Source organism: Penaeus japonicus, unplaced genomic scaffold (assembly GCF_977035675.1).
Source record: "Penaeus japonicus unplaced genomic scaffold, GWHDUDI00000001_assembly GWHDUDI00000037, whole genome shotgun sequence".
Taxonomy (NCBI): Eukaryota; Metazoa; Arthropoda; class Malacostraca; order Decapoda; family Penaeidae; genus Penaeus; species Penaeus japonicus.
Window position 1 is genome coordinate 1,105,399 of NW_028234439.1, and position 27,500 is coordinate 1,132,898.

At 36.4% G+C, this 27,500-nt stretch overlaps 4 protein-coding genes across 25 annotated transcripts in view; 3 read left to right on the forward strand and 1 right to left on the reverse strand.

Moving 5' to 3' along the window:
- LOC122258948 (apolipoprotein D-like) overlaps window positions 1–1,510 on the forward strand; it is a 7,437-nt gene extending 5,927 nt beyond the window's left edge. The window contains exons 4-6 of the mRNA XM_043025258.2: window positions 366–460; window positions 618–713; window positions 901–1,510. Of these exons, the coding sequence (XP_042881192.2) occupies window positions 366–460; window positions 618–713; window positions 901–1,034 (325 nt within the window). The 3' untranslated portion in view covers window positions 1,035–1,510. The remainder of the gene's footprint in view (window positions 1–365; window positions 461–617; window positions 714–900) is intronic.
- On the reverse strand, window positions 1,507–8,357 carry LOC122258947 (5-taurinomethyluridine-[tRNA] synthase subunit MTO1, mitochondrial). 2 transcript variants are annotated; one of them, XM_043025257.2, is made up of 14 exons: window positions 8,265–8,357; window positions 6,659–6,850; window positions 6,228–6,346; window positions 5,789–5,966; window positions 5,308–5,523; window positions 4,967–5,079; window positions 4,615–4,760; window positions 4,196–4,353; window positions 3,741–3,904; window positions 3,372–3,543; window positions 2,952–3,114; window positions 2,254–2,472; window positions 2,060–2,120; window positions 1,507–1,671 (listed from the first exon to the last, which is right to left on the reverse strand). In XM_043025257.2, exons 2-14 carry the CDS (start codon window positions 6,840–6,842, stop codon window positions 1,570–1,572), a joined length of 1,995 nt encoding a protein of 664 aa, XP_042881191.2. In that variant the 5' UTR covers window positions 6,843–6,850; window positions 8,265–8,357; the 3' UTR covers window positions 1,507–1,569. The 2 variants fall into 2 exon arrangements, with proteins under 2 accessions (XP_042881191.2, XP_042881190.2); XM_043025256.2 differs by lacking the exon at window positions 8,265–8,357 and adding an exon at window positions 8,041–8,178.
- A 353-nt stretch (window positions 8,358–8,710) lies between these two features.
- On the forward strand, window positions 8,711–13,954 carry Dlc90F (dynein light chain 90F). Its single transcript, XM_043025259.2, has 3 exons — window positions 8,711–8,868; window positions 10,080–10,245; window positions 11,857–13,954. Exons 1-3 carry the CDS (start codon window positions 8,842–8,844, stop codon window positions 12,003–12,005), a joined length of 342 nt encoding a protein of 113 aa, XP_042881193.1. The 5' UTR covers window positions 8,711–8,841; the 3' UTR covers window positions 12,006–13,954.
- A 3,549-nt stretch (window positions 13,955–17,503) lies between these two features.
- LOC122258950 (KICSTOR complex protein SZT2) overlaps window positions 17,504–27,500 on the forward strand; it is a 106,745-nt gene continuing 96,748 nt past the window's right edge. For all 21 annotated transcript variants that reach the window (XM_043025260.2, XM_043025266.2, XM_043025273.2 and 18 more), the window contains exons 1-11: window positions 17,504–20,159; window positions 23,263–23,397; window positions 23,771–24,044; window positions 24,281–24,459; window positions 24,785–24,995; window positions 25,112–25,332; window positions 25,684–25,796; window positions 26,095–26,254; window positions 26,466–26,571; window positions 26,749–26,998; window positions 27,392–27,500. The exon at window positions 27,392–27,500 is cut by the window's right edge and continues 47 nt beyond it. In XM_043025260.2, the coding sequence (XP_042881194.2) occupies window positions 20,121–20,159; window positions 23,263–23,397; window positions 23,771–24,044; window positions 24,281–24,459; window positions 24,785–24,995; window positions 25,112–25,332; window positions 25,684–25,796; window positions 26,095–26,254; window positions 26,466–26,571; window positions 26,749–26,998; window positions 27,392–27,500 (1,797 nt within the window). In that variant the 5' untranslated portion in view covers window positions 17,504–20,120. The remainder of the gene's footprint in view (window positions 20,160–23,262; window positions 23,398–23,770; window positions 24,045–24,280; window positions 24,460–24,784; window positions 24,996–25,111; window positions 25,333–25,683; window positions 25,797–26,094; window positions 26,255–26,465; window positions 26,572–26,748; window positions 26,999–27,391) is intronic.

The window sequence follows — 27,500 nt, forward strand, 5'->3', positions numbered from 1 at the left end:
TCCCTTGATATGTGACATACATTTGATTATTGCCTTTTATTGTATGCAAATGGCTCATTACAGTTCCTCTTTATCTCATAATTGTTTGAGGCCTTCATTTGGGAATACCTCCCCCCCACACACACACGCAAACACACACACACACACACACACACACACACACACACACACACACACACACACACACACACATATATATACTTACATACATACATCCACACATACACGGATGTTCTCTTGCTGGTCCTTTAATATTGCATCAGTCAAAGAAAACATGCACTTGAAGGAAACAAATGAAAATTATAATATATCCCATATTATTTATATGGTAGGTAAAACTAAGTTACAAAATACATTTATTTCAGAACAGGAAGAGTTTTCAACATAGAAAACGGATTAACATTTGATGACTATGAGCCAGCGGTTATTCACTATGTCGTACAACGACCAAGCATTCCTAGTGAGTTTTTATGATTAGACATTTTGAAGTAAAAAAGTCATATTGAAATATCTGATTAGATGTGTTAGTTAAAGACAAGTTGTCCCCCTTTTTTTTACTCTTCTTTCTCCTTTGGACGGTAATTATTGCAACATTAAACAATTCTACAACTTTTCAGTTCTACAAGGAGAGTACCGCATACTAGCCACTGATTACTATAACTATGCTCTGGCATGGCAGTGTGATGAACTGCCCCTTGGTACAGCACACACTCGTAAGTAGACAAAGCACTTTCTCTAATGAAAGTTACTTTTTTAAGGCAGATGTTACCCTGAGGAGCCATATGACTTTATTTCTTTTTTTTTACCATTCATCTTAAGGAAGAGAAGCCTAATCTTTTTTTTCTTTGAATGTACCAACAAAGTATTTCTTAGATATTGACTATATCACAATTTTTGCAGAGATCTTGTGGTTCCTCTCAAAGAACCAGCACCCAACCTACGAGACAGTCATGAAAGCCAAGTACCTAGCTACCTCCCTTGGTCTGGATGCCTCCTTATTGCAGAAGCAAGACAGGAGGGATTGTCCACCATGACAGAAGACATGGAACAGGGAAAAGAAAAGAGAGAGCAGGAAAAAAATAAGAGAGAAATTGAGTAGAGGAGGTTCAAAATCGCCTGGAAAACTTGAAAGGAAAATAGAAGGACTGAGGAAATTTAGGGAACAAATTATTTCATAGTAAACTAGTTCATGCTACGCCCTGAATCTTACCTATTTTAAAATTATTCACTTTGCACAAAAAGTACACAAAGTAGCTATTCATGCATTCATTTTGTTAAAGTTTTTTTTTTTTTGTTATTTCCTCCATAAATAATTAAAAAAACAAATACTTTGAAAAAAATAAGATGAAGTTCCTTGATCTTGAAATCAAAATGTAGTGACTCAGGAAAAAAATCATGATAATTTTTTTTTATTGCAAGAAATCATGAGATCTATACACACGGACCAGCTGTTCTGGTCTACAAAGCATCTTGTTGAATATTTTGTTTGTTAATAAAAATATAATCATCACTTGTTAAATTTTATTAATAAATACATAAATTTACTTTCATTAAGCTGACTACTACTATTCACAACATCTGAGCATATTCATGTTGCCTGCGTTGCACATGTCTCAACAAAGTTACAACTGCAGCTGGGGTGACGCCTTCAACACGGGTTGCTGCTGCAATCTGGGATGTCAAGAGCAAAAGAGAAATTAATTAAGTAATGTCAGTCTTTAATAGTGTCTTAGTTTAGGGAATATTGCTATATCATAAAGAAAAGGACTTAAGTAACACTCAATTGCAGATCTCAAGATGTTTCAAAGGGTGGTGGTGGGGGGGGGGGGTACTAAGGCACTGAAGGTTTGAGGTTATAAGCCAGGGGGTCTAGTGGGAGCTGTCAATAATCCTGTATCAAGAAAAAGAACCTTTTAAATTAAGACTTGCATAAAGACTATGCTGGAAAGTGAAGTGAAAATGCCCATATTCTGACATATATTTCATTATGCACAGATTTAAGTTCTCATTTTACAAACTCTACAGCATTTCCGAACTCTTAACAATCCACATCCATTACCGTTGCTGGTCTGGCTTTTGACAATTTGCTCCGCATCTCATTGGATATGTTGATAGAAGAACTGCAAACAACACAGGTATCCCATCAAAACAGATCATATAAATGGTCATTTATACAAAGAAGGTAAAACAAACAGACAAATATTCACATATGTACATACATACACAAAAGTACGAAAGATCAAGACCCCTTACCAATAGTAATCCATATCAAGAGGGATGACGAGAGAGAGGTCCCTGCGAACTGCTTCAATCTCTTCGCTCTGGGCTGCCACGTGCTCGGCATACAAGGCTTCTATCTTCAGCCTCTCTGCTACTATGGGGTCGCTTGCAAAAGGACGGTAGGCTGGTTCAGCTTCTGCCATTTCTCCAATTGTCACATGCCAGTTTGGGGTTCCGAGAAGCTCCAGGCCACTATATGGGAGAGAATGGAGAGGAGAGTGAGGTTTTCTCTCACCTATTTTATTTAATAATTTTTAGATGAGAGTAAGCTTTTGTCTTTTTTTTTGGGGGGGTGATATTTTTATTTTCATCTTCATTTTTTTATACCTGAACTTCTGCTGTTATACACCTATATATATACACATCTATATCTACCTATCTATCTATAGATATGTGGATAGATACAGATGTTCATAAAAAAGTTCAGTTATTAATGAACAAAAAAAAAAAATAATAAATAAAAAAAACAGAGAACCAGAGAATAATAATAATAACAACAAAAAATAACTTGTAAGAGACAAAGGGACAGAAGGAAGAGATGAAAGTATATAAATAGGGGAAGAATTAAATGAAAAGGCAGTGGAAGAAGATGAAAAGAAAAGGAGAAAAGGAAACTAATGAAAAGAAGATGAAGAAGAAAAGCTCAAAGATCACCTAAAACAAGAACTTACCTCTTGAGAACTGGTGCTTTGGGTTCATGCCTGTTAAGCAGCTGAGCCCAAGTCCTGAAGCTGCGGACATCATCTCGCAGTATGTTTAGGCCTTCTGTTAGCTTCTCTCTCATGTTCACTGTTTTCTTGAATCGCTCCTCTGATACACATCCTACCCTGTGTCCTTTTAGTATAAAGAGCATATTCATTGGTCAGTTTCTCATATCCCTTATAATTACTCATCTAATGCCTAATAAAAAGCAACTATTCAGCTTGTAAAAAGAAAGGACTGTAATGCAGTCTCTCTTTATTCTCGCTTTCATGGTGATAGATCACAAAGAAGCTAGGAATCCTTGAAGAGTATAAATAAATAAATAAATAAATAGATAAATTTATTAATTCATTAATTAATAAAAAAAAAGGAACTTAAACTTTCCTCACCTTTTTCAGTCAGTCGAAGGTCAGCATTGTCGGGCCTCAATTGAAGCCTGTACTCGGCACGTGAGGTGAACATTCGGTATGGCTCAGAGGTACCCTGTGTTGTTAGGTCGTCAATGAGGACACCAATGTAGCCTTCAGTACGATCTACAGTGATACCATCTCTTTTCAGTGCCTAAAAGAGAAACATTCACATACATTATTCCATTCACATATATATGTATATTTACTCTTAAACACACACACCTGTAATCCCTGATAATTGTTTGGATCCCCCCCCCTCACAGACACATACACACAGATATATATACATATCCGTAATATCCTGATTGCCAGATTAAGGCAGAAAACAAAAAGGTTGTCTAAAATCACCTTTGCTGCAGCATTAATTCCAGCAATTATACCCTGGGCAGCAGCTTCCTCATAGCCGGTTGTGCCGTTGATCTGACCAGCCAGGAAGAGCCCAGAGATACGGCATGTTTCGAGCTGGGGAGTTAACTCTCTTGGATCTACATAATCATATTCCACTCCATACCCTGGAAATCAAAGCTAAATTAGCAAAAGAGAGGAAATAATTAATATCTTAATGATATTCATATATATCAAGGTAAAATCAGATAGTCAATGACAAATTATATGTTGAAGATGCGAAAAGAGGGACATAAACATAGTTCCCTAACCAACCTATCATTTAATCTATCTCTCTCTTGCACACATATATAAAAGAAAAAAGAAAAAAGAGAGCAACAGAGAGAGAAACCGAGTAGAATCAAGCTTAAAAGCTCATTTTTATCAGTATATCAAACTGACATACACACTCTACACACCTGGAACAACCATGTGACAGTTTTCTAATCCCGGTATGAGCCTTAGCATTGTCTGCTGGTGTTCTGGGGGCATTGTACAGGATAAGCCCTGTGGATACACTAGGTCTGACTCCAGCCCTTCTGGCTCCAACCATACCTGGTGTCTTCTTCCTTGAAATCTATGTTTCAAATAGAAGTCATCTATGAAAAATTAACAACTATAGTAGGACAACCATAATCTTAAAGTGATGCAGTAATGAAGATCAATATGTATGCATATATGTATGTATATGTATATACATATTGATATCTACATCTATATATATACATATTAATATCTACATCTATAAATATACATATATAGATTTATATATATATATAAATTCTATCACTCATTCTGACAGTTTATCTAAATAATAACTCAAATGTCTGCTATTCACCTCAAGATTTTAGACTCAATCGAAGGGCAGTATCTGGGTCCCCTCGTTTCCTCTTGCACATGTCGATTTAGGTGCAGAGTTTCTCTGATGATTTTGTCAACCTCAGGTGTGGTATATGTAAGGTGGCACAGGAGTTGATCTTCTGGCTGTAGATTCAAGCAAAACCATCAAATATATTTATAAATATATCTTATATTTATTAATATAGCCTATATACAATTACTACTGAACTTTAGTGCTTAATGCAAATGGTATATATGAAAAAACAGCAAAATAATGGCAAGTCATGTAAACAAACTGTCCTCTTAATTTACAATAACAAACAGCATTTTAGATCCTCAGGACTGTTTACCTTAATCCAAACTTTCTCATTCATAAAAGAGAAAGGCACAGGAGGTTTGTCTGGTTCTTGTGTCAAGCAAACTGAGAAATCTATAGTGTCATTGGCAATTCTTGGTGGAGTTCCTGAAAACAGGGAAATGTTAATAAATAGTATACAGAGAAGAGAGTAAAATGACTTACGAAGCTGTCTTTAACGGATTTCATGCCTGCTTGTAATCTCAGGTAATCTTTGAAAAATGCAAATGAAATGAATATTAGAGATTTCTTCATGTCTTGCACAATTTTACTAGGGAAACTAAAGCAAAAAATATATAAAATAAAATCAGTTCAAAAAGACTGAGTAATACTGACCTGTTTTAAGTCTACCAAGCCTAAACTGTAATCTCTCTAAGGTATTTGCCAATCCAATGGCTGGCTCATCGCCCAGTCTTCCAGCTGGTCTGACATCTAACCCAATGTTGATTGATCCATTCAGAAAAGTCCCTGTGGTGATGACAACACTGTCACATAGGATCTCTTCGCCATTGCCAAGAACAATGCCACAGCATTCTGCCATCCTCTTTAAATCTGTAGGGATAGTTGGTGTAAAGAACTTCAGTCATGTTTCTTAATCCTTAACTACTAAAATTTAATATCCATGTAACTTTTTTTTACTATTTGTTAGTCTTTGTAAATGTCTTTATATCAGGATCATTATTAGAATCATAATGCTAGTGAAAAAAAAGGCTGCTAAAAGTTCAAGATGTAATTCTAAATACAAAACACACTGATGTTTGTATTAATACTACAACAAAAAAGGAAGCACAAGATTAATAAAGAGAAAAAAAATCACCATTTTGGTTGCTATTGGGAGAGCTGCCTTCCCTTAAAATCAAGTCTTCTACAGCTCCCTCAACTATTGTTAAGTTTGGAATCTGGAAGACTTCTTCTTGGAGATGTTGCTTGTATAAGGTGCGATCTATCTGTGCTCGAGGGCCCCAAACCGCTGGGCCCTTTCTACGGTTCAGAATCTATGGGAAAAAGTTCATTTAGACTTTATATCTAGAATTATCTCCAGATTATCACTGCTCTAAAAAGATTTCTTGATAACCTGGGATGTTATTTAATAACCATATAATCTATGAATATTCAAGAAAGAAAAGAGAAAAATTATGATGGAATGGATGAATAAGAAATTAGCAGTACGAAAAATCAGTTTGAAAATAGGAAATCATAGATCATACATTTTAAATTACTGAAGCAAAAACAGGATATCTATGAACAGCACAAACCTTGTAATGAACTCCTGAGAGATCGCATATTCTGCCACAAAGGCCATCGAGAGCATCAACTTCTCTCATTAAGTGACCTTTACCAATGCCCCCAAAGGAAGGGTTGCATGACATCTCGCCTTTTGAAATGAAAAATCATCAATATTACAAAAAAAAGTCATCCTTCTATATATCAGATATATAATTGAAGGATGTTTTATTGAGAAACATATTGCTATTGACATTGAAGAGATAAAGAGAAGGACCTTTCTCTGCAAAAGACAAGAACCAGTTATCTGTACATATCAACACATGATATCACTGTTATCTAACTACTATATAGTCCAAACAATCTGTGCCTATGTTTACATGTTAGTAAAATGCTCCAAATCCAAACACTTCTTTTGAGATGTTCTTCAGCCCCAAACACACACACACAAATAGTGAAATACCAATTTTTGATTTCTTGTGAGTTATGAGAACGGTCCTGGCTCCCATTCTGGCAGCCGCTGCACAGGCCTCAGTACCCGCGTGACCTCCTCCGACCACTGCCACATCAAAAACCTCTTTTGGGGCGATTTTGCTATAATAGCTGACATTCTTTAATGTATGCGCTACTCTGCACCAACTTAGCATTTGTCTGCCTGTAGAGAAAAAATTAACCAAAAATTATTATTTTCATATTTATGAACAGTATTAAGAAAACACTACAATAGATATTAGAGGAAGTTATTCCTAATATCACTTCCCAATATTTAAACAGAATAAATGTAAATTCTAAACATCTAAGAAACTGAAAGATTTAAAGAGGTTGATATACTCAAATGCACATACCATAATACCTGAAATTTTTTTGACAAAGAACCCTAAGAGTAATGCTAAAGGAGACCATCCATTTTTGTAATCTTTTATATTTTCGGCTATTTTCAGTGCTTTGTATATATCAATTTTTAACATTTGTATTCTTATTCTTACCCGAAATAGGTCTACAACCCCAATTGTATTATTTGAAAAATGATTTTTTAGTTTTTGAGTTCTTGTAGGAAAAAAGGGATAAACTAATTGTTTTGAGGTGAAAAGTAGGTCATGTATTAATGATAAAAAGCTTCAAGATTTGGTTGTTTGGAAGGCGACTTCCTTGAATCTATCTCTGTCTTAAATAAAATAAACAAATGTTGTGCATACACTGACTAAATTTGCTTTGTGTAAGAAAAGCTTAGAAACAATGTGCATAGACTTGAACAAAAAGCTAAACACATTCACTTTTATTAAATTTTGTAGTTGTCGATAAATGTTTAAAAACTAATAATATAATAACCCATATTCAGCATAGGGCTAAATAAAGGTAAAGAAAAACTTGGGGAATCAGCATAATTTAATGCATAAACCAAAACTATTTAGAATAGAAAATGACACAGACAAGGCTGTCCATTGCTGCAATGACCCTTGCATCTCATGCTCTGGAAATGACAATTTTCCATAACATTTATTCTGGTAAGATATAGTTAGGTGAATAATCCTCTCAACCCCTAAGGTGAAAGTCAGCTAAGGAAACAGTCCATAGTCTATATTGCTGAATATTCCTGAGAGATATATTGTTGTATGAAGGCCATGACATTGATTTGAGCGATCCTATTACATACAATTACCTTCCCGTTTTATACTGTTTGTTTGCATAGGGTTCTTACAATACTTATACAATCTTACACAACAATTTTATCAACCTGCACCTTATCTAAACAATGTCACATCATCATAAGTAGCTAAAAGGCAACTAAAAGCCAATAACTGCATCATCTATAAGTGCATTACCTATACTTAACACAAAAATTACCTTGAAATACTCGAAAACACTCGAAAAAAGTTAGGACTTCGGCCTTTAAAAGTGAACAGCATGAAATGCAATAAGGGAACAGTCAGACTCTGTTTCGTGCAGTAACGAAACACATCTAAGACCTTTCGTCAAATACATAACATGTAAAAGAAGACATTAAGACAATGATGACAAAGAAAATGAGTTATCTTAATGATCATAAAAATATATCTGAAATACAACACCGGTCTCTCCCGTGTGGTTAGAAAGTCTGCATCCAATTTTCGACCATCTGGCGCTCGGAGATAAGGTAAAAAATCGTGCGATTTTTTCTCTTGTGGTCGTGCGTGTTGCCAGATTCGATTAATTGGATTTTTATTATAACTTCTAAATTACTGCAGGTGGATTTCTGGAGGCTTATTTTGTATATTTTGTGATTTATTTGTGATTGCGTAGTGGATGAGGAAGAAAATTTCGACGAAATAAAATTCTGAGAGAGGAAATATATGAATCATCCCAGTGTATCCGAATGATATTAATAGATTTTAATTCAATATTGAACATATTAAAAAAAACTCCTATACAAATTTTGCCTACCCGAAACTCACAAGAAAAATACAAAAAACTCAAAGAAATAGATTATACAAAAATAAAGGCACAAGAGTACAAAACATAGGGAAATAGAATAAACCAATGATTCCAACCAAGGGATCCGCACAAGTGGTGTTGTTGTGTCAGCTGCTCGAAGGCGAGACTAAAATCCTCTACCTGTCACCTTATTTATCGGATTTTCGTCTTTTTTCCGCCTTCCACGACTAAAAGATGGATGATAACACACAGAACGAAGAGGTGAGTTTACATTAGAGGCTTGGGAAGATGGGGAAAGTCTGCAATTAGCTCTGATTTTGATGGAAATAACTGGAAGTGCCTCAAGAATGGGGAGGAATTTGCTCGGTTTTTGGGGTAGAAGGATATTTCATTTCTTATTTCATTTTGTTTTTTGCCTCTCCTCCGTTTCTCTCTTTATGTTTCTTGTAATTCGTCGTTTTGGATTTTTAGTTAAAGTGTGATTTAGTTTGTCCCAGAATGCATTATTGTTGAAATAGGACATAGTTTTATTGTTTGAAGATGAAAGAGAAACCCCATTGATAATATTTTTTTCCTGTTATAATTCTCATACTTATTCCTATTTGGTTTTTAAGAACTAAGGAAGATGCAATAAGAATAAGATTAATAAAAATTGAGCAAAGAAGGAAAGGTAAGGCCTTAAAAATAACTGTTTCACACAAATTGGGGTAAACCTTATTAACTAGAAGTGTCATATGAAGTGGACCATTTTCTTGTAATGGAATTGGCTGTATTCAGATCCAGTTAAGACTTGATGTGTTCTGTGATGAAAGCTGTAAGCCTAACCTGATAGTGGAGCCATATGATGCAATTTCTTTAGCAGATGCTAATAGACTACCCTGTAAAGGCTGGCAAGATATAGCTTTCATTTATTATTTATATGATGGTCAAAGTTTGCAGCCATCCTGGATGTTTGGGAAAAAAACTCAAAAATAGTTTCCCTTTTTCCAGCCAGGGAATCTGAGAACAAGACCTCAAAACAAGGAAAAAGACAGGGAATGTTATCAGCCCAAAAGAGAAAGTTATATTTTGTCTTATTAGCATAATTAGCATATCCAATGGAAAAATTAGATATGATAAAATGCTTAATTGCATGTAGATCTCTCTATAGGTTGCTGCGGTAGCTATGTAAGGGTTTCTTGCTCCATTGCATTGTAAAGCAAAATTTTGATGTCAGCAAAGATCAGGGAATTTTGTTTTCATTAAATGCTAGGGACCCTGTAAATTGCCAGAGAGGTCTACAAGCCCTGTCTTACCAGAATATAATAGATGGAGATGCATTGGTAATATCAAGAGGTCAAACAGGTGCAGAAGCCATAGGAATAGGCCAATGGCAAAAACATGGGAGTGTCAGTAACATTTACCAGTCTATTATTCAACGTCAAATAGATTTTAGAATTAGTTTAGAACTTAATTTTGTCTTTCTTTAACAGCACCAGTTTGTTGTGGACGAGGTGAGCACAATTATCAAAGAAAGCATAGAAACCGTAATAGGTGGAAATGCATATACAAGCGCCAAAGTAAATAATTGGACGTCGCAAGTGGTGGAGAACGTCCTCGGAAACCTTTCAAAACTCAACAAGGCCTTCAAATATATCGGTGAGTTTGGCCATGTTCTTTTTGTCTGGCATCGGATATATATCAATTTGTATTATCTTAAGAGTGACTTTGTGTTGTATTTTATAAGTATTGTTCATATATGTTATAAAAAGCCTTACAGCCCTATTTTTGTTATAGAATAGATTTGTCCCTTCCAAATTAATGAAATTTTGGAGACAGACTTAGAGAGTACAAACCTTTTCCATAGCCAAGTATTCCATATCTTGAGAATGAGATAATGAGGGAGTGAGGGGTTGAGAGAAAGAAGGAAAAGAGGAAAGAGAAAGAGAAAGAGACAACAGCAACTGTAGAAGTATTTCAAACAGTTAACTCCAATGCCAAAAAATCCCTAGCCTCTCTGTGGGGTATATTCCTTCAATTTCTTTCTTGCTCAAAATGCAGATCCTCAATGAATCACCACCAAAATATAAGCAATTAGTCCCATAGGCATACCATACATATATCATAGTCTGTCAGTAACTTTTAGCCTAATCACAATTATTTACCATTAACAATAGTTAAAAAAACCCAGCAAATTGATGTGGCCTAAAACGTAACCTCCCCCTTCAGTGGCAGTAGCAAGGTATGAATGATAACCACTCCTGGACCAGCTCCTGTTAGAGTTTATAAACTTCACCCCCTTCTTTCACAACTAGCTTTGATATGCATTTCCCTCATTGTTGTACTTCACAGTCAGGTGGAAAAATGAAAATAATTCAGTGATTTGATATGGTTTTTAACCTTATCCCCTTTTCTGCTGTTTAGAACTGCATGAGTGATGGTTAATCATAGGATTTTAGTTTTCCTCTCTCTTTCACTCCAATTTTGATATGTGTGGATTTCATAACAGACTCCTTTTTTCTCAGATAGATAACAGATGAAGCAAGAGAACTATCAACTATAATTACAATACTCCTATTAACCTCTAAAAGATGACTATGATTGCACAAAATGAGAAAAATGTGATTTTCTGATTTACTGCAGAATTAAACAATCTTAAGTCATTCCTTTGTATGACTTTTGCTGTGTTTCATCCACATGTCCCTAGGAACAACAGTATTTTTTTGCTCTAAGGGCTAAGCATATGCATATTAGGCAATTTTTTGTGTAAAAAGAGTTAAATCTAAAATCTTTAACCTATCTGTACTGAGAAATGATACAAGAAATCTTTTGGTACATAACTCTTTTTTTTCAGCAGTTTCAAAATTTTATTGAATAACTCATTATTAAGAAGCAAACAAATAGAGAAGTAGGATGCCTACATCAATTCATTTTGCATTCCTCTATTGCTAAATTGATTATTTTTACCCTTTAGCATACATTGGAGGTCTTCTGTTGTGTATTAGTTCATTAATTAGTTCATTTGTTCAGAAATTTTGCAATAGTTTTCTATTATTTTCTCCATACAATTGTTTTGAAATCATTTGATAAATATATATGTTGATTTATATTTTTCAAGATATGATATTGTCATGTTTATCCTTCAGACTTTCTGTATATAGATCCTGTATGAATGTATGTAATTATAGAAGGCAATGTATATATACACATATATAGTCATAATCAAAAAAGATGCATAAACGTAATTAGCTGATCTATACCTCCCCACAGTGACATGTGTCATCATGCAGAAGAACGGAGCAGGGCTACACACTGCCAGCTCGTGCTACTGGGACAACACCACTGACGGCTCGTGCACCGTCCGCTGGGAAAACAAAACAATGTATTGCATTGTCTCAGTCTTTGGGCTGGCCCTCTGAAGATTCTCAGGGACACAGGACTCCACAATATTTATAATGTGAACTAAAAACTGGATGATGGTTTACAGTGGTACTGGCCATTGGTTGGTATAGTGAGTTTATCGCACCACTGAGATGCCTCTATATAAATTGAGAAAGAAAGGAAAATGGCCAATGAAGGACAAAACAAATGTTTATATTATTGATAATGCTTATGCTATCCATATGTAGATATTAAGTTAGTGCAGCTTATATTTTATTCCAGATGACCAATGATCACAATCAAGAAAGCTGCTGCTTTCCTTTTTTTTCCATCCTCGTTTTTTTTAGCTGTATGTGATAAAGACATCATTTACCCTGATATAACTGCTGCGTTTTTCATTTCAATCATGCATAACGTGACCATGTTGACCGCTCCAGGGATTGGAGACGCTTGGTTTTACCCTCCTTACTCAGTGTCATACTAGTGCCTGCTGCCTTACATGCATGGTGTTTCCCAAGATGTCATGCTGATGTATAGGTATATGATGTGAATATTGTGCTAACCCCTTAAGTGCATTTTTCTTAGTTATGAGGATGTATTTGGACAAGGGAATTTCTCTGGGGTTTGAGATGCAATGACTCTTGGAATGTATGACTGTTTTGCAGAATGCTCTCTTGAAAGAATGGTGGAGGCAAAATAGAGGATTTAAACCTATTGCTTTGATGATAAAATGTTTCCTCAGTCTTTACAAACTGTTATAGTTGGAAGGAGCTATGTTCAGAGGGGATATTTACACCTGTCTTTCATTACAGTGTTGTTGACCTGGAGAGTCTTACCTATTGGAAATTCATGGCTGGTTTCTTGTATACAGAAAGTGCATCAACAGTGATGAATATTTTTCAGAAAAGAATGTGATGTACATTTTACTTTTTTTCTTTAAATCTTGATATTAAATGTTTGTATAACCCTGTTGCAGTATCTGTTATCTATTCAGTTTGGATATGTAACGCTATATGATTATATATATAATATATATATACTTGATATGTACTTTAGCTGACGTCTTTGTTATTTTTTCCTTATTATGTTTTCAGGTGTCACATTAGAGGTAATGACATAGTAAAGTTTTGTATGTTATCGCAGATGAGTTTATAAATGTTTTTTGAGTTGTTTAATGGTAGGAATGTTGAAAATGTTCTGTCCAATTCTTAATAGCTCAAAGGTCTCATGCATAGAATATATATGTGGAAAGGGTGGGAACAATAATGATATGATAAACAAAAGAAGCCATTACTCTGTGTAGGTAGCAGAGGGTTAAGCATTCTCTTTTCCTTTTTTCTTTTTTTTAACCAGGGGGAGGCATTAGCAAATAAGTAAAATTTTTGCTCATGAAAAGAATAATATGTAATGAATTACAATGGAAAGATACTGATAGTTAATTTTAGGGAAAATATTTTTGCTCTATAGCACACCTTTAATCCTCTTTTGAAAAGAAATTCTGAAACACCACTTTTTGTTTCTTTCTTTTTTAAAAAATAAATCTTTGACTTCATTGTGAATCAGACATATTCTATTTAAAAGCTTTAAGATGTTGATTCAGATATTGTTTCATTTCTGAATTTTTCAACAAATAGAAGAAAAGCATATATTCATTCCATTTATTTCTGTATTCATGCTTTCACTTTAGTTAAATAACTTAAAAGACGTTCTCCGACTAAGTCATTCTTGCGATTTTGCGATTCGGCAAGCAAGCATTAACCTTGATTTGCTGGAACAAAGAGATTGAAAAGTGATTATTTGTTAGAATATTCCTTAAGTATTTCAAAAACTACTTGAGTTTTTCTCTTATTTGCCGTGTTTTTATTTGGAGGAACAATTTATTATTCGGTAGCTGTTTATGCAATGTTTTGAATAAAATGTACTTCACCTGATATACAATTTATATGTCCAAGAGATTGTTGCTAAGAGAATAAAAAGTAACAAGGAATTCCCACTTTGTGATTAACTTGTTTGATTGTGTTTAGATAAGGATGTGGTTGGAAGCCATGCTGCTATTTGTCCAAATGAATGCAAATTGGATGAAAAGCAATATATACTTTTGAGAAACTTTCAAGACCAAAAGTTGTTTTTTCCAGTGTGGAATAAATGATTTGGATATTTTTGAAAGGGAACTAGAAGAAGACAGAAAATGTATATACAATGATAAAAAGATCCCCAAATGTAAAACACCAGTGCTTTGCCCCAACTTCCAATCTTCATAACCATTTCATCTTTATCAATCACAGAAAAAGAATACAAATCTCAATTAACAAAGACCCAGTTCAACACAAATTATTCAGTAGACTGGTTTGATATGCCAGTAGTTTGATGTGCATACCTATCATGGAAATCTTGTAAAGATGAGAAATTGAATAAAGTTGGGCAATTTATGCTAGGATACAATATATTTTACTACATATTGAACCTACTTCACATGGTTAATTAAGTAATGGAATACACATTATGACCTGGCAATAGATATAATGTCTACAGAATTATTTTACTACCTTATTTCACTCCAAAGTCTGAGAATTGATTGTCGTTTAGCTCAATGTTTATATGGAATGAATGACATAGCAACAGACAACATGCAATGCAGTATTTGGCAAAATTCCACCATTTGCAATGTCCATGAACAGTTATAGGGAATAATCAGATTATTATAATTATAACTCACTGCTATTGTTATAATCCTTAAACAAACACCTAAGGAAAGTCAGATATTGTTATAGACTCACGTAAAGTACACTCAGTGAGCAAACATAGGCATGGAAATAGGATGAAGAGGAGAAATTCAAGAGAAGAGAGAAAATTACTTTATAATTATTAAATACATACTGACTTTTCTGGTTGAACAAAGTGAGTGGAATGCATGGACAATCATTTGTAAATTAATGTGTAGGACAAATAGGTTAAATTCAACTGATAATACATTGAAGCGGGTGCTTTGTATTATTATAAAAATAAGAACAGTAATCCAACCATTCAATAATGATATGTATGAAAGCTATACAGTAGAAACGTTGTCAAACTGAAAAAAAAAAAAACATTAGAAAACTGAAGACGAGATAGAGCTCCATCCACACTGGACCATATTACTCAAAATGAGGCAAACTGAAGGAATAAACTCTATTAGATGCAATTTTATAATTAAACCTGGCTCTACATTTTCTTTCTAATGTGAATTTAGTACTAGTCCAAAGAGTTTCAGTAAACTACAAGAATTACTTATTTGGTTGTCAATTATGATATACGGTTTAGGAAAACTAGCAGATCTTGAGTGAATAAATATGATAATTTAGAATAAGTTTCAGACACCATGGTTGACACCAAAAAAATCCAGATCCTCATTGTTTTGAAAGGCCACAAATGTTCTTTTCTGAGGGTCAGTGATAATGCAATATAAACAGGTATCTTCAGCATAGGCCATCAATTAAAAGAGCTGCCATAACAAACATCGCTCTTGTAGAATGGAAAGAAAAGGATTCAAGTACACTACCCCGAGGAACACCAGAAATGACAAAAGTAAAATGACTAAAGTACCCATTGGTAGCTACGTTTTGCCACCTGTCTAATAACAAATCATCCAAGTGGTCCTTTCATACTTAACTTGAAAAGCCGTTCTTTATGGTTAACTGCATCAAAAGCAGAAAAAACACTACACATAAAATAGGTTTATTGGAAAAAGAACAGTTTTGAAATCCTCCTGGAACACGGTACTTCAAGGGCAGGTAAAGACAGGTGATCAGAAACAAAGGTGGGAACGGACAGGCGAGCGGAACCGAAGATAGGTCAGATTAGGTTACAGAGTCAGGTGATCAGTGAGCAGGGTGGCCAATGTAAGGCAACAATCAGTATGTGGGAAACAGGAAGACTGTCAGCAGGATAAAAAACAATATTTAGGTTGAAATTTGACAGTCAGTTTATGGTGGAGGATTCCACTAGTCTGCGTGGTTGGACATCAACGAAAGGAAACACAATACGGGCAGCTGACCCACGCCCCATTGATGACAGAAGAGTAAGTTGTTTGTGTGTCCCCTGGATACATCGTACTTGTGTTTGATGAGAGAGGCGCCAGTCTCTCCAAAGTACTGCTTCTCACAGGAGGAGTAAGGAATGGCATAGGTGACCACCTTAGAAGCAGAGAGAGGACAGAGTGTGGACCAGATTGCGACAGAGTGTTCACGTTTCGAAAGGTGAGCCTTCAGTTAAGAGGGTGAAGAGAGTGACGGAGAGATTGGACTTCTTCAGTGTATAGCAGGCTGAGAATTGAAACGTCCTTCGAAAGGGAAGTTGGAATCCACATGCAGACGGATCAGCTGGAGAAAAACGTCAGTAGGCAAAGGAGGACGAGGGTCCATAGGAGGGAATTCTCTCTGTAGAATGCCAAGACACCATCAAGTGGGACGTTAACAAACAAAGATTCGAAATTTAAGCTTATCATGGCCGCGGACTTGACCCCGCGAACACGGGCGGTGAAATCCTAGGTGTGGCGAATGTGAACTGGAGAGAAGGTGCCAAGAAGGGGAGTGATCCAACCAAGAAGCAAGTGGGTGCGTCCCAGAGCCCTGGAGGAGATAAGGGGGCGCAGAGGCACGCCCGGTTTGTGGATTTTGGGCACCTTATAAAAGTGTGGCAGGCGGCGGTTTATAACCCTGAACTTTTGGCAAATGCAGCCGCTGTACCTGAGCATTTTGCAGGAAGGAAGCACGGTCCAGGACCACCACCAAGTTTCTTATGTCAGAAGGCAATTTGATGACACCTCCCTGCGTAGACTCTGCAAGATCCCTCGGTAATGCCTGGCGATAAAAGGTTTGGTACGAAGAAGGGGCTCGAGGGCCGAGATGAAAGCACCTCGAAGAATAGAGACATCAGGAAAAGAGTCCCTGTGGTCGAAGGATGGTGACAGCATTGGCAAGGGAGGAACGGGACCAAGGACAGCGTGGGATGAAGTGTTGAAGAGCTTCTAGGAAAGGAAGTAAGCATGGGTGGTGGACAAGGGATCGAGCCGAATCAACATCCTGCCTACAAGCACTAATCCGACCGAGAAGGAGAGAATGTGCATGATCACGAAAAGAGGACCCTTCTTCCGAGTGCCTCAAGAGACGTGAGATCGAGGAAGAAAAAAACTGTTCCTCGAGGAAGTCCCGGAGGAAACGGAGTTGGATTTTCCGTCGGGCTGTGGAAATGACCGAAGCCTCGTAGGTGCGAAAGGCTTAAGCCATATCGGGGAAGGAAGTAAACAGGGACGAAAGAAAATTGATTTTAACCTTGGGGTCCATGATGGATGGCAAAAACACTACTGCGTTGATACAATGACAGAAAAAATCCATATACACAAAGTGGATTTGTTGAAAAAAGTTTCGAACAGTTTCGAAATCCTGGATTTCATCTTCAGGCCTGAGAAGTTAGGGGAAAGGAAGGTGTATATGAAAGGGTAAAGGGCAACACGGTCCAAGGAAGCCAGGTAAGGACAGGTTTACAAGTATACAAGTTTCTCACTTCAGAGACCACCTAGTGAAGCACCAGGGACCGGATCAATCTGGATTCACCCCTGGCAAATCTACAATAAAATGCATAAGTCATGGGCATTCAATTCGGTCCATTCTGAATCATTATGGGAGATCTTGAGACTAAGAGGTATTCCGATTAGATAGGGTAAAACAGACCTTTATACTGAAACTGAATGTACTGTAAGGTAGTTGGGGCATATCTAGTATTCTTCCTGTGGAGTCGGGGGTGATGTAATGCTGTGTCCTTGTACTTTCCAACACTTCATACTAAGGATATTGGGAAAAGTTGTTACACAAAGTCACTGCAGAGCAACGGAGTAATATCAAGATGGATATATACTTTGCTGATGATGTGGCTCACTTACCTGAATCTCTGGAAAAACAAGTAGTGGGTCTTGATGCATTTAGCCATGAGGCGAAGCCCTTGGGTCTGAAGGTCTTTTGATCAAGATCATGGACATTAGGGATTTGCTAAGAGGGTCCGCTCAGTGGTGAGGACATCGAAGTCATATATTTTACACGGGCCTGTCAGAAAAGAAGTTCAACAGACCCATTAGTCTGTCAATAGGAGCCATGAATACTCTCGAGAAGAGTATGTGGAGGTACCTGGTACTTATATAGGGGGGCCAATCTACACACCGCCAAGGCCCTGGCATTGCCATTTCTGCTATACGGCAGCAAAACATAGCTCTATCCTGTGCGTTGGAGTCTCGTATTGACACCTTTTGTGAAAGGTTCTAACCTTGGATCACATTGTCCAGATGGTAGGAACACACGTTCAACCAACGACTGAACTGTGAGGATAGTGTACGACCTGTCACCCGCACAATCTTGGATCGCAAACCCAGTCTATACGGACTCTTGGGTCGACTCCTTGAGGATGATCCCATCCGTAGGCTGTCTCCACCAGAGACACCCCTGGGTGAAAGAGATACCGGGGACGACCAAGCAATTCGTGGCTTGAACAAAGGTGTACGTAATATGAACCCCCATGGTAGTTATCATTATGGGCCTACGTTGTGACCTACGTTGTTTCTAGTGTCCATGGTTGATGCCCCACTGCTAGCCAGATTAAATAAATGATATGAATGTAATATTCTGGTAATTAATTGATTATACTGTTAATGACCATAATTCTAGTAAATTGCAACCATCCTCCTCTGGAAGGAGAAAATGAATTGCTTGGACTGCAGCATAACCATCGAGGCATGACACTGCTCAGCATATCAGGTGGGGTGCTTGATTTCATTGATCTCAGCTTCCTGAGGCATATCGGAGACCAACTGTTGAGTTAGGAAAGACCGAAGCAATCCGGATTCACTCTTGGAAAATCCACAGTAGGCAACATCCTTACACTTCGAGATATTGCTGAGTACTCTCGTAACGTTTGCTTCCTTTCTGTGAATTCAAGAATGAGGCAGGGATGTGTCCTTTCACCAATGCTTGAAAACATTTGAAGTTACTTGGATTGGGTACTGGGTAGCCGTCCAAAGTCAGTGTAAGGCAACGTTTGGTTTGGAGGTCTAGATCAAGACCAAAATCCAGGCCCTTGTGAGTCTGCTTGAAGAACCTGCTCAGTCAATACAATTTTATTCCAGTGGCATCGAAGTCACCCAGAGTTAAGTCCTGGTTTAATAGTGTAGTTCATAACTCTTGGCTGCCAGACCAGAAAGTCAACAGAATAACTGGCATAGCAGCAAATGTAAATTCTCTCGATAGGAGTATCTGAAGATCACAGCATTTCACTTACACATCGCCAAGGCTTTGCTTTACGGCAGCAAAATCTGCCCTCTAGTCTATGCCGCGGGGGTCGCATCTTGACACCTTCTGCAATAGGCCATCATGTTGGACCATATGGTATAGTTGGCTGAGCCTTAGTCCAGTCAGCAAACAGCATCGTGGGATCATGGGATCAGTGAATTTGTACTTGCGTAATCCGGGACAGCCAACTCAGGATTATGAACATTTGACTCAATTCCATAAAGACAATCCTACCTATCAGACTGGTTTTTAATTTTTACTTACTCTTGCAATCAAGTAAAGATGGGCTCAGACCCATCGGTTCGTTAAAAGGGAACCTCGCGGGTGGGTATAGGGTGGACTGTGGAATCGCATCTCTCCTTCGGTAGACACTGAATATCACATATAATGATGATATATTAATAATGGCGATGGGATAATTGATGATAAAAATAACATCAACATGGGTAATAATGCTAGTAAAAGTAATGGTAATATATACAATAAGAATGACAATATTTACAATATTTGTAATGATATAATCATAGTAATAGTGATAATGATAGTAATATCAATAATAATAGGAACAAATAATGATGACAATGAGAGCATCATTAAAAACAGCAATAATGTTAAGAACAGCAATATGCGTAATGGTTACTCTAACAAAAGTAATCATATTACCGACAACAATTACATTACCTGCAACACTGACAAGGGCGATAATGATATCAGAGAACGTAATACAAAAAGAGTTTAGCCCCGCCGTCCCTCTGTGAGCCAGCGGGAGGTGGGAGGTCCTGTTGCGCACAGATTCTCTAAATGTAAACAAACCCTGCATTTCATGCTGCTACTCGCGAGATGACAGCTGCAGATGAATCAGTGCCTTCAGATGAGGAGGTGAGTTTGATGTGTTGCGAACTGTGTATTTCTTGGTCTTTCGTTAATGGGTAGTATAGGTATATTATATACGTCGTTACGACTTGGGGTCGAGCACCTTTTCGTGTCTGTTGTTATCAGATTACAACTTCATGACAGTCGTTTGCTTTCGCTTTTGATTATTGCGAATGGATTGAAATATACGTAATTGACAGTGGTTCAGCATTAAATAAAATGTTTGCCATTTTTTCTATACAAGAATTTTCTTGGTTATTACTCGCAGAATGATGTACGAAGTAATGACATAAATATCAGGTCAGCTGATTGTTCAGAACAAAAATTCATTTTCATATAATAGGAAGGATTACTGTTTGACAAAGATGTCAATGAGCAGTAGGATGTGGATTAGTAGATGCTTTGTGTAGAAAGTATATATAGGTGGAAAAAAAACAGTATAAAGAGTGTCTATTGTGTACAGAAGACAATATTTTGCAACCTATGAAATGTCAGAAGCTACTCTGACAACCAAAACTATATCCAATTTAAGATCTTAAGAACCTCTTTCACAGCCTTGCGGTCGAAGAAAAGCAAAACATGAATTAGGTTAACCCATTCACGCTGGGGCGATTCTGGCTCTGAATGGTTACAATGTCGGGGATTTTCGAACGCATAGGCCTAACGCCTTGGGATTTTTGGGCGCACTTGTCATGAGCCTGGACTGTCCGTTTGCTCACCCCAGCCCTGACCAAATTTGGAATAAAGTTGCAAACACTGTGTCATATATTATGGCTTTAGTTTATAAGCTTATACTATTTCATAGCTATGTGAGCTATGAAAAGAACGTGCAATGCTGCTGATATAAGTGTTGTTCAGATAAGTTTTTCGAGCAAGCCATGTTAACCTGTTGCCAACAGAGGATAGATTTGCTTACCCAGGTTTCCATGATGGGTTTTATTCCTTGATTTTTCCCACTCCCTTTTAGTCACTCATTGTTGAGCTAGAGCCATTTTTCCATTTTGTTTTTTGTGTGTTTTACTATTTTTAGAGACATATCTGTCATATCACAGGCTCTATTAATTGTGTAGTTGACTAAAATTGTAGTTCAAGGTCCATATCAACTCATTTTTTAATTTATACTCATTGTAATAGAAATATTGCTGTGTCAGGGGAGGGCAAAAAGCAACTTTATTTTTTCGCACTTGTTTACTGTCACAAACGAACATGAAACTTATAACTATCCAAAAATGAAGATAGCATGAAGAGGTAGGGAAGAGGAAGGAAACTTGTGCTTTTGACAGTGAGTGCCAGAATAAAAGGCATCCCTATTGGCACAGGGGCACATTATAGGCATTGGGCATGGTGTGAGTCACTTTCCTCTCATTCTGCCTGCACATCTTCCATCTGCAGTACTTTAGAGCAAGAAGTCAGCAACTTGCTATGTGCCAACACTCTGTAGAGATGGTGCTTGCTAGAGACCGTAGATGGGTGCCATTCAAGGCTCTCTCTTCTGCTAGTGCTAGAAGAAAGTGGTGCCATCTAGGTTTTGGATGTGAATTGAAATCCATTTTGCTTAAATTACAGCAGTTGTAATAATTATGACCGCAATTGTCAACATCACTCACTCATTACTCATAGCACAATATAATAACATAGTGATCCAAAATCCCCGAACGTCATGACACTCTTTCGAGATGGGCCACATCATAAGTTATTCGGCCTGGGTTGGCATTTGCAGATGTTGTGTTTTCTATTATTTTATAGACTATGGTATAATATATGAGTCTATATATGATTGTTAGCAAGGCAATACTAATTAGCATTTGGTATGATTCAGCAGTTACAACTGAAGAAACTAACTAAACACCTTTAATGGAAGGGTTAAATTATACCAGTTTGGCTGGAAAATACAGTCCAGACGAATAATCTATCTTACCAAATGTTTTTAAAAAAATTACTGCAACAGCCAAGATATTCATGCACTATTATGGGCCTGAGTAGCAAAAACAAGACATTATTCCTTTGTGTTGTATTTTACAACTGACTTGTATTTAAGTGTGATAGCTTGAAAACCTTTAGACAAGATAAAAGCGGAAGAGGGAAATTGGAATTAGGTCATCAGATATAAATCAAGCACCCAAAATTTGTAGTGAAAATGTTACAGGCAAGTGCAGTTGGGGTAATAGCTCTAGGTTATATCAGGATATGTTATGTTAGCCTAGTTTTGTTTAGGCTAGCTGTGGCTGGTTGTGGGCATGCAATTGCATCAGCACAAATTTAATAGGTATGACTTGTGCCATAACTTTAAATTTTGAATGATCAGTGCAGTGTCAGAACTGTAGGCACTGTTTAAAATCATAACTTTTTAATTATATTTACTAAGGAACAGTCATTTCAGAACTATTGAGTTCAAGTGAGCAGTTTGGAATCATTGTATCTTATAAAAACAAATAGATATTCAGGAAGTTTATTGAATTGGACTAATTCATATGGGTTAATTGCATCTATTCACCTCGTGTTTTCCCATGACCTTAATCCAACAATCCCAAATTCAATGATCAAGAAGTCAAGTTGTTATTATAATCAAATAGAAACTCGTAAGATTCTTTTAATGGTTCTTACTTACTAATAGGATGAGTAGTCATATTGAAGATTTCTTAGTTGGGGTAATATTATTGTTATATTTGTTGTTTCTTGTTTTTTTCTTAAGGTTGTTTACTGCTAGCAGGTGGGATGAGGGTAATATTTTACAAATGTTAGTTCATTTTTAACTCCTGGATTATCTTTTATTTGTCCTTATCAAATGATCAAACTAGTGGTGGGAAAGCTAGTTTATAGTAATAATTAACTTGAAACTTCATTGTTAATGCTTGTGGTATTAGTTTAATTCAGTTGCTTCTGCAGTTTGACCTCTTTAATTATTAATTTATCACAGTTCCAATTATAAAAAAAAAAACAAAAAAAAAAGAATTGTGAATATACAAATTTTTCTTTTGCTTTGTTTTGTTTGAAGAAAAAAATAATATATAGATAGATCTTTAAGATAAATAAAGTGATTGTTTCGTATGATTATTTTTACTTGTTATAGATTCATTGGATTTACATTTCTCTATTCTTCTGTTCTTAGGGAGGAGAAGCCCTCGAAGCTGAACATGTCTACATCTTAATGAAGAAAGAGTATCGGATATCCCGCAATGTTCGTGCCGAGTGGTATTTACAGCGAATCAATTCTGTGATAACAGTGCCAAGAAGGGTGAAATTAGTGAGTATTTATTTTAATTTCAGTATGTGTTTGCTTATGCTAGTACATTATTTGTGTGTCAGTACATACATGCAGTACTGATAAGCTCTGATATATATATGTGTGTTTGCATGTGCGTGTATGTGTGCGTGTGTGTGTGCGTGTGCGTGTGCGTGTGCGTGTGTGTGTGCGTGTGCGTGTGTGTGTATGTGTGTGCGTGTGCGTGTATATGTGCACGCGTACATGCGTGTGTGTTTGTTTTAATGTAAATATTTTTTGATATTGAAAATGTAATCCAAGCAATTACAGGTGTTAAATAAAAACGTATTTGTGATATTGCTACAATATTGTTATAAAGAAAAATCTTTAGAAAAACAATTGATTTACAACACAGAGTGACTGTGAAGAGGAGCTTGAAGTTGTATCCGTGATTCCTATGGATGTTCCCCGAGAATGGGACTACGACACTTCACATTTGTATAAGTACCGCATCACTCAACGAACTACCCTGCACTTTCTCTCAAGAAAATACCGACTTGTATTCTGTCTGGATCTCTCTCCATCCACCTCCATTGTGGATGTCACAAAGGCCAGTGTTGTACTGGATGAAGTTTTCTCTACCTTGAAGCAATGTCTGAAGGGCATAGTGCGGCCATTTTATGTGCCAGGTATATTTAACCTGTGTTTTCTAGTTCTGGATAACAAAAACTATTTGTGGCTAATGCGGATAAAAGAAACTATTTGTGGCTAATGTGGATAACAAAAACTATTTGTGGGTAATGTATGTGTATGAATTACTATAGAATATGGAAAGGAAATAATCTAAATTAGAACAGATGTGAAATACTGGAGTAATGCTACATTCCTCTGGATTATTATGTCTTCCTCCTCTTGTTTTCAACAGGAAGTCAGTTACTGTTCCAGCCAAAGGTGTACTTGACCATCATCGCGCACACTCCGTTTTTCAAGTCCCAGTCTCAGCAGGTTTTGGTGCAAGGTTGGCTTCTGATGTTACATAACCTAGATGCCTTCCTTGACAGCATACATGCTAAGCTCACAATGCTGGAAACACAGCTAGCTGAGGTGGGAATGCTGTTGTGGCATGCAATGAGTTTTGTGATTGTGACTATTATAACTAGTGTAGAAATGATAATGTTATTAAAGTGAAGATAAATGTGCAGAATTTGCTAAATTTGAGAAATTATATTCAATGCAGCTCTAGAATAATTAAGAAGTTTAGAAAAAAGGATAATATTTAGAATATATATTAAACAAAATAGCAAAGCTGATGACAAGAGTTAGATTGGAGACAAGACAAGACACAATATATTATGATTGTTATCAAAAACATGTTTGCCTCATCTTTTTAGCAATATAATTGTCTTAAAACTTTACTCTTTTATAACAGGCCACTGCACAGACATATGATCAAATAGATATTGCCCGGGATAGGTCCCAGCTGGCGAGAGAAAAGGTCACAGGAATGCTATTTGATGAGACAGTTGATTTGGGCCCCACAACAGTCACCAACCCTATGGTATCGCCTGACATTGGCTTTGTGAACATGCTGCGGTATGGTATCGTCGCTCTCCAGTTGTTGCCCGAGAACAGTAGTGCAGGTTGGTTTTTAGACCATACAAATACACTAATTGGATTTAAGTCCCTTTTTCATATCTGTTTCATTAATATGTTGATTGAATAACATTTCTAACAATACTTCCTAACAATTTTCCAGGTATTGTTGTGATCACAGATGGTGTGATTAGCCTGCCAGATGCAACCATGTTTGACATACTATTAGTCCAGTTAAGAAACCAGACTATCGCATGCAGTTTTCTCCAGCTTGGTTCAGTTTACCATCCTCAGGCATCTCTGGGATATGTGCCTTTCTCCGATCTTATGCACTTCCTGGCAACGGCTACTTGTGGAGCCTACTTGGATACTTTGCCTCCAATTGTGAGTCGTTCGTTCAAAGCTTTGGTGTTGAGGAAACAAACTGAAACTCATATAGGGATATTTTTTTTTTGTCGTTTGAATTATTCTAGTGAAGCAAGATTTGGCCTGTTCCAAATAGAAAGGAGGAATAATAGGAGAAAATGGGCTATTTTCTTTGAAATTAATATTAGATGATATAATATAATGGATTAATCTCAAGATAATAGAACATAGGTAATGAACATAATGGATTAAATTCAAGATAATAGAATGTAGGGAATGAGGATAATGAGTATATTTGCTATTGAATAACTTGTAATAAGTACCAAACATGCTTTTAGTGTTAAGAGTCATAAAATTGTCTAATTTCAGGAAGAGGATTATGTGTATCATATGAATGATTACCATAAGGCATTATTATCATGGGGCTTCCAGAAATTCATGAATGGACTTTTACCTGACAATGGATATTATGGAAATAATAGGTAATTTTATGCATACTTCTCACTCTTTTGGTAAAGTATTACTAATTTGTGTAAACTATGAATTATGAGTAGATATACATGTGTATAACCACACGTATTTGTTTTGAGTAAAAATTTTGTTGTTGTTATTATTTTTAAGAAATTTTTATTTTATTAATCAAGAGTTTTATAATATATGTTTCTCAAAAAAGATAGAGATAGATGAAATAGATAAATCTTTTAAAAAGTCAGATATGCACATTTAGTTACTTCTCCATATTATAAAAAAATGTAATTAACATTGCATTTGGCATTGCAGATTCTTCAATTTACAACCGATAGCACAGGAGGCAACAGAGCTTATGAGGAAGAAAGAGAGAGAGACGCAATTGAACACATCCCTCAATGCTGTTCTCTCGTGTCGTCTGAGAGAAGGCTATGCAATTAAGCAAGTAACCATAGCAGATGATCAAATACAGGTATTAAAGCCATGTTTTAATTTTAAGGAGAAATCAGTTTGGAAAAGTAAATGATTTTAGTCATGCCTGTTAAAGACTTTGTATTTTTTCATACTCCTCCAGATGTAAACCATTTGTGTGAGTCCAATGACCAGATTATTCAATATATTTTGGTAATTTTAGTCTCAGAAACCTCTTTTACATGATATTTGTATCACATTTTCATTTCCAGCTGATCCTAGTTCTTCCCTGGAAGTATTCAATTTTTATAGAGTATCATATAAGGGCTGCTTGGCCACCAACCCAGTCCACTGTCTACACAGAAGTATGGATTGAGGGTAAGTTGATATTGTAGATAAACTATTATGCAAATATCAGAGGATTTTGTGTTTTAAAACCTTTGTGAATGATGTATTTTACTAGATTTTATATTGATATATTCCTTAGTGGGATGGTACCAGCAGCAGCTGTACAAACTTTAAATCTATGTTGAACATAATGTCTCTTTTTTTCAGCTACCTATGAGTTCCTGAATGATGTAACCAATGATGTAAACAGGCAGTTTCGATCCAAGTACCGACAGCGCATGGTTGCCAAGTACTGGACTACCCTACAGCACCTTCGAGAAACAGACATGCTGTTGGTGGGGCTCCAGTCCTTTGCATCCAGTCCCACATTTTATACCATACCTGACTGTGTAAAAAATGGGTATCCAGTCTTTGATCTGAACCCCGGCAACAACAACCCAATCTCAGCGGCTGCTAGGTATCACCGAAGGAATTTGTGTTTTTGTGGAATTAGTCTATTTGTAGCAACAACAACAACAACAAAAATCAAAAACTTTTTTAGAAAGATCCTTTGACAAGGAAAAGGAACAATTTAAGAAAAGGTTGAATTTGTTTATAAATGCTGGTGATACTTGCATAGAATTAACCTCTTTATATGTATTATGTGTGGTAAATCTATTTTAGATTGATAATTTATTTGTAATGATACTTGTTTTGTAATTCAAAATGTATTTGCATCAATTTTATCAATAAAAAATAAAGATAGTTGTAGTACTTACCATTTTCATATGTCTTTGGCAGTTGTAGTACTTACCATTTTCATATGTCTTTGGCAGTTGTAGTACTTACCATTTTCATATGTCTTTGGCAGTGACCAGTTTCCCCAATTTACAAACTTCTGGAAGCCAGTGTGTATGCTCGACATCAACATCTGGCAGAAATGGATGCACACTCATCGCATAGGAGTCATTGTAGAGCAC